We start from the raw sequence: 7647 nt of genomic DNA, 5'->3' as shown, positions 1-7647 counted from the left end.
GTAACCTCCCGGTGAAACGATTGACGGAAGAAGAACTCAAGGATCGGACGTCGAAAGGGTTGTGTTGGCATTGAGATGAGAAGTGGCACATGGGTCATCGTTGTAGACAAAAGCGATCGCTGATGATCGAGCCCGTGGATGATTCTGACATTGAGGACAGTGGTGAATCAGATCATGAGGATGCCGATCAAGAAGGTAATGGTGATACAGTTGCTATTTCTGTATATGCCTTGGCGGGATATTCTACTCCCCAAATTATGCGGGTCAATGGATACATCAAATGCCAATCTGTGACGATTTTAATTGACTCGGGTAGTACAAATAATTTTCTTGATGTTCGGGTTGCCAAAAGACTTTCTTGCCCTATGGAGCACTCTGATAAATTTGAGGTTAAGGTAGCAGATGGTCGAACTTTAACCAGTACGGGGAATGCTCCAATATGAAGATTTCTGTACAAGATCAGGAGTTAGTCACCGATCTATTCCTATTGCCACTAGATGGTTGTGATCTAGTTCTGGGAGCTCAATGGTTGCGTACTTTGGGAGATATTACTAGGAATTTTTCCAAACTCATCATGCAGTTTTCGTTGAATGGAAAAAGAGTCATTGTTAAGGGCAAGGGTGGAGGCAGTGTAACTACATTCAGCAATCATCATATGGAAGAGCTCGTACAGAAAGAGCATGAGGTCTTCCTTGTGCAGCTGCGAAGACTTGAGAGTTTTGAAACTGCCACAGAAGCTGAGGAAATGGAGGTCCTTCTCTTAGAATTTGCTGAATTATTTGTAGAACCAAAGGGGCTGCCTCCTAAGCGCTCGCATGATCATCGCATACGCGTTCCTCCAGGCAGTAGTCCTGCGAATGTGAGACCGTACCGCTATCCATATATACAGAAGGCTGAGATCGAGAAAGTTGTTCGTGAAATGTTAGCACTCGGTATTATTCAGCCTAGTGTTAGCTCCTACTCATCCCCTGTATTACTAGTGCGAAAGAAAGATGGCTCGTGGAGGATGTGCGTTGATTACTGTGCATTGAATCTCACCACTGTCAAAGATAAGTATCCAATTCCAGTGGTGGATGAATTACTTGATGAGCTTGGAGGTGCCCAATATTTTTCTAAGTTGGATCTGTGCTCAGGGTACCACCAGATTCGTGTTCACGAGGAGGACATTCCGAAGACAGCTTTTCGGACTCATGACGGTCACTATGAATTTTTAGTGATGCCGTTCGGCCTCACCAATGCTCCTTCCACTTTTCAGAGCCTTATGAATGACATCTTTCGACCATATCTCCGTAAGTTTATTTTAGTTTTCTTTGAGGATATTCTCATATTCAGTTCGTCTTGGGAAGATCATTTGCAACATTTACGGATTACTCTCACCCTTCTGCGGGAGCATTGTCTCTTTGTCAAAAAATCTAAATGCAGCTTTGGGAAAACTGAGGTTGAGTACCTTGGTCATATTGTCTCAAAGGATGGGGTAGCAGCAGACCCTTCAAAAATCAAAGCTATGGTCGAGTGGCCTAAACCGACCACAATCAAGGCATTGCAGGGATTTCTTGGGCTGACATGATATTACAGAAAATTGGAGAGAGATTATGGCAAAATAAGTGTGCCCTTAACCGCTTTATTGCGGAAGGACAACTTCAAATGGGGAGCGGATGCTGATGTCTCTTTGGGATGTTAAAGGAGGCCATGCTACCGACACCTGTTCTTGCCTTGCCAAATTTTAATAAGGTTTTTGTGATAGAGTGTAATGCCTCTGGTATTGGTATTGGTGGAGTACTAATGCAAGAGCGTCATCCCTTAGCATTTACAAGCAAGGCCTTGTCCCCCAGGCACCAGGAGTTGTCAGTGTATGACAAGGAAATGATGGCTATCGTCCATACAGTCACAAAGTGGAGGCCGTATTTGATTGGTCGGCATTTCAAAATACTGACAACCACAAGAGTCTAAAGTACATAATGGAGCAACGGATTTCTTCCATGGAGCAACACAAATGGGTCTCTAAATTGATGGGTTATGACTATGAAATCATCTATAAAAAGGGGGTTGAAAATGTGGTGGCTGACGCACTATCACGCATACCGAAGAATGCATCACTTGTAGCCATATATGTGCCTCTCTTTAATGACCTTGATGACATTTGGAAGGAGTGGACTTGTGATCCTGACATTCAGAACATCATCCATAAATTACAGCAAGATCCCACTGCCGTTCCAGGAAATACATGGGACTCATCAGATCTCAGATATAAAGGGCGAATGGTGTTGTCTGCTCACTCTTTCAATAAGCTCAACGTCCTTGAGGAACTTCATGCATCACCATCTGCTGGACACTCCGGGTTCCTTCGCACATATAAGCAGATATCTCAAGCCTTCTATTGGAAAGGAATGAAACAAGAAGTCAAAAAATTTGTGGAGGAATGTGAAGTATGTCAACGAAACAAAGGTGAGACGGTGGCAAGCCTCAGTCTTCTTCATCCCTTGCCGATTCCGACACAGGTTTGGACTGATATTTTCGTGGATTTTATTGATGGCTTGCCTCTTTCGCATGGGAAAAGTGTCATATTCGTGGTCGTTGACCGTCTTACAAAATATGCTCACTTTTGCTCCTTATCTCACCCATACACTGCAGCTACTATTGCGCAAGTATTCATAAATAATATTTTTAAGTTGCATGGAATGCCCCAATCTATTGTCAGTGACCGCGATCAGTGTTCATTAGCAAGTTTTGGACAGAGTTTTTCCGCTTGCAGGAGACTAAGCTGAACATGAGTACTGCATACCATCCTCAAACTGATGGCCAAACTGAGGTTGTCAACCGTTGTTTAGAAAATTACTTACGTTGCTTCACAAGTGATCGACCCAAGGAGTGGGTCTGTTGGCTACCCTGGGCTGAGTGGTGGTATAACACGACTTATCACTCTGCTACAAAGAGGACACTTTTCAAAATTGTGTATGGGCGTGCCCCACCTCTCATCACTTCTTACACCCATGGGTCTTCAAATGTGCACCAAGTTGACTGTGACTTACGTGATCGAGACAGTGTGCTGCAGATTCTTAAGGATAATTTACAAGGTGCTCAAGCCCGCATGAAGCAACAAGCCGATACACATCGAACTGAGCGAGAATTCCAAATTGGTGACTGGGTATTCCTGCGTCTACAACCTTATCGACAGATGTCTATTAATGCTCGTGCTTCCAGGAAACTTTCTCCACGTTTTTATGGGCCTTACAAGGTGCTTAAGCGTATCGGACCTGCTGCTTATCAGCTAGATCTCCAGAGGGTTAAAAAATACACCCTGTTTTCCATGTGTCATGTTTGAAAAAGAAGCTAGGAACGCATGTGCTTGCTCAAAGTCAGTTGCTAGACACGTCCCCAACAGGCGAAGTTAAAACCCAACCACAGGCCATTTTGGACCGACGCGTTGTCAAGCGCAATAATCAAGCAGTGACTGAGGTTCTCGTGGAATGGAAAGGTTTGCCAATGGAAGATGCCACGTGGGAGCCTTACTATTTCCTCGAGCAGAAATTTCTGGAGTTTATTGCTAGTCAACTTTGAGGGCAAGGTTGAAATTAAGGGCAGAGGAATGTTACGATTCTTTCTTTTTTAAGCTATTTCCATAATTTATGTTTCCTTTTCCTTATTTTCCTTTTCTCTTCTGCTGATTTTATTTCCTTATTTGCTACCCTAGATGCCGTATGGCTATTCTCAAGCAATAATATTCGTTTCAGTGCTTTTGCACATTGGAGGCTTGAGTTTCCTCGAATTAACTCTGATTTCTTCAATTTTCTCTATTTTCTCTCTTCTTTTTCTTTAAGTTTTGTTTTGATAGAACGGTGTTCTATCAGTTTCGTCAAGAGCTTGGGATCTATTCATCAAAGGAGAAATCTCATGCAAGTCTTTGTTGTTCTTGTGCAAGAGATCAACGAAACTGTAAGTGCTCTGTTTGATTCCTGCTCTTGAGCTCTTAAATTTTTTGAGTGTTGAAGCAAATAAAGGGATGAAACTAGACTCCATGGCAGATAATGGGAATCGGTCAATTGATGAGATTCTGGCTACAAACATGCATCGGTAATCTGATCATTCAATATTCGTTGCTATATTACAAGCTTAGATGATATTTTTGGCATAATTCCTCATCTTGATGTTCAACTCATGATATTGCAAGATGTTTTCAAGCTTGGAGAGTTTGGTGAGATTTTGTTTAGGATTTGAGTATAGATCTGATCCACTAATTGCATCCGAACCTAATCAATATGTTTGGAACTGGAGATCGTGAATATGCCTTTGGGAAATGTTGCAAGTCCTATGAAAATCTCTCTAGTCTATCATGCTAATTCGGCTATCGTGTTGATTCATGCTGTCTGTGTTGATTAATTACTTACATTTAAATTCCATAGTCCTTTAGCATGCTCATGAAATTAGGAGCCTAAATGTGAGATCAACACCATTTAAATTGATATATGATCTCTGAGCATGGTAGTGGAGCTCACGGTTTTGATCTGCATGTGCATGCTTACTGTTTGGTTAATTGCATGAGTTAACATCATGTTGGACATTTTCCAACAAGTGGATTCACCTCTATAGGTGAAGTGTTTTTTGAATGAAGAATGGTATTTCTGATGCTTGGTTTTAATCAGTTTGTGAGAATGAATGGCTTGTGGTTACTTGTTGTTCCCGATTGAGCATTAAGCCTTAACTCTTTGTGCTTCAAGCTCAGCATCCATAACCTCTCACAACTTATCCATTTCTCTACATCTTTGGGATTGAGTTTTTTACTCGTACTTTCTCATTCCCATTGTTGTTCCGGCATTTTTCTAGTGAGTTCAGTAGAGCCTGTTATTTCCTAGTAGACAACCGTATCCGCGCTATCTTTTACACCCACTTGATTTCATAGTTTGTCCTTTACCACACTGAAGCAGCTTTCGCATGTTTACCCTACATCAAAAAGTAAGAAAAGTGGTGAGTTGTTAATAAGTACCCCACCACGTTTCCCTCCGGTTTCAAATTTGAAACTTCTTTTGCAAATGGTGGACCATTGGACGGTGCAAGACACCGTTCGTGCACAGGCACACGCACACGCACACGCACACGCGCACGTGTGGCGTAGGCAGTGGGCTCTAGGGCTCTAGTAGCGCTTTTTTGTATACTTTGCACTTTGCATCACGGCAAGGAGCGATTAGAGTGGTTAAATTTATTTTGATTGAATCTGAGTCATTAATCATGACCTTAATCGATTTATGTGATCAGTAGTGGATGATCACGAGCGGCTGTGAGACCATACGACCAATGGCTAGTGATTGATCGGGTTCAATTTGGAGCATTCTATCATGTGTTAACGGTTGGTGCTCGATTGTGTACGATCTGGACCGTCAGATAGCGACCAATCGTAGTACCAACAATCAATGTCCGGTCGGGTGTGATCCGAGGCACAGATTAGCGATCAGTTGCGATTTAACAATCAGATGACCATTACGGGAGATGACGGAGCCAACGGTCACTCTAGAGTCAATCTGGACCATAGAATTGTGATCTAGAGCGAGCTAACAGTCAGATAAACATGATCAAGTGCTTTGAAAGGGTGCATTTCAACCTGAAAAAAACACTGGAAGGTAGATATATAGACTAGAAACACGCCATTTGCAATAGAATCCAAGATTCCACTATGGGTATCATTCTGTTGGGATTTCCATAGCCTTCTTCTCCCTCTCTAGAGCTTTCTAAGCTCTCTTTTTATTCCATTTTTGCTGTGCTCAAAGCCAAAATAATGATCAGTTTTGACTCAGGATTCCGTATGGGAAATAAAAATGGGAGTGTGGTGGGGGTGAAGATTGTCTTAAGGAAAGCGACATCAGTAGTGAGTTTTGAAGAATCAATCATCTTTTACATATCCTCACCAAAGGTTCATCATCCCCTAGCAAGTCTTTTTTTCATCAATAGCCACTGCTGTTATGATTTATTTGTTATTGGGGATGTAAAACATCAACTTATGCATGATTAGTTAGATTTGATGAGCCATATAAAATATATCTTTAGCTTGCAGCTTACTTTTTCATGTGAATCTTGCTTGCAAACATTATTGATAAAATTGCCATTAAAAAAAAGCTTTTCATCAGATTTATGACCTTTTGAGTTCTGTTAGAATTAGAACTCCTGAGGAAATAAAAGCCCCAAGACATATAACAAATCATCAAGCATACGTCCCATATGATAAAACAAATATGCCATCACTTTCTCGAGGAAACGTATATTTACCTTCTCTAATGAAAATTACACTAGATTCAATCTAGATTTTCAAGTACTGTAAGTTGACAAGAAACAAAGATAAGGAAGAAAGGTGGCAAGATTGAGCTGTGCAGCATTGTTTCATAGACTAACATCCTATTAAATTAATAGCACATATTCCAAAGCACAAGATGGTTCTATAATTTCCTATGTTATTAACGTTAGGTTAACTAATTCTGAAAAACAATTTTCTTTCTTAATTTCCAGTTCTTTTAAAAATAAAAGAATTATCCCCTTTTACATTTTTTTATCTGCACTCTAACCCTAATAACCTGCTGGGTGAAAGCCTATTCTTACACTCTGAAATGGTCTCAAGCTTAGGCGACCACGACTGCCCTTTCGACCCAATCAGCTGAGCGTAATGCTTCTGCAACTCCGGCGTACTACAAAGACTAGATTTACTCTCCTTCTCACCAGCTTGTGACATTATTCTTGTTATGAACTCCGGCAAAACCTTGATCAGAAGCCGTCCATCGGGGCCATTGACATATTGGATTGGAACCTTGCCAGTGTTAATGGGAGCGCGCTTGGGAGAAGAAGCTAAGGCGGTGAGAGATGCGGCCGACAAGATCTGGCCTGCGAACCGGTCGATCGGAATAACAAAGTACGACTCCCCCATTAAAAGCTTGTCGTGGATCGATAATGCGGGGATTTGGCGACCAATGTAGAAGGAATCTGCGTGGCAGATAATCCTGTCGGGGAATTGGAACATGATCTCGCCGGCGAGATGATTACCTGTAAGGGTCCTTGTGTTGCCTTCCCAGAAGACTAACTTTACAGAGGATTTGGAATTGGGGTGGAAACAAGGAGAGAGTGCATTGCCCATGTTAGTTTAGAGAGAGAGAGAGAGGCTACAGTTCGTTTATGAGTTCTTGGTTTGTGGTGGTGCGGACATTTGGTGTGTTATATAAGGAGAGGGGATTGGCCTTTTGACTTTGAAAAGGCTACGTTTGTCTCTTCTCTTTTCCTTCTTTTAAACGGTGGTCATAGACGACGGCGTTGAATGAAATATATTGACAGGGTTCTCTCCCTCTCACCATATTTATCTGGATTATGAAGAAAACTAGTTGCAGTCCCGTGCGATGCATGGGGCGAAGAAAAATTAGTATTCTAAAAAACTATATATAACCCTCTATCTATCTACGGAATTGCAATTTTTTTTTATAATTTCATGTGTATCTATTCATAGAAGTCCATTAGGCATTACTCTTCATAAATATAAGTATATAACGTGTATCTAATCTATACACACAATTTCTATGTATCGTTTCTTTTAAGAGAGAAAAATATACATGACAGTTCTGTGTATAGACCCTTAATTTTAGACGATATTTTCATTCTTTGATTTTAGCCTTTTTTTTC

General features: G+C 41.3%; 1 protein-coding gene across 1 annotated transcript; it reads right to left on the bottom strand.

The window, feature by feature from the left end:
- Window positions 1-6309: 6309 nt before the first annotated feature.
- LOC143853152 (uncharacterized) lies at window positions 6310-7148 on the bottom strand. Its single transcript, XM_077362887.1, has one exon. The coding sequence runs from the start codon at window positions 7109-7111 to the stop codon at window positions 6533-6535; it is 579 nt and encodes a 192-aa protein (XP_077219002.1). The 5' UTR covers window positions 7112-7148; the 3' UTR covers window positions 6310-6532.
- Between the last annotated feature and the right edge of the window lie 499 nt (window positions 7149-7647).

This window comes from Tasmannia lanceolata, unplaced genomic scaffold (assembly GCF_043159265.1).
Source record: "Tasmannia lanceolata isolate RefF3 unplaced genomic scaffold, GAP_Taslan_0.1 ptg000019l, whole genome shotgun sequence".
NCBI lineage: Eukaryota > Viridiplantae > Streptophyta > Magnoliopsida > Canellales > Winteraceae > Tasmannia > Tasmannia lanceolata.
The sequence above is the reverse complement of the archived record's forward strand: the minus strand, read 5'-3'. Positions and strand labels throughout refer to the sequence as shown.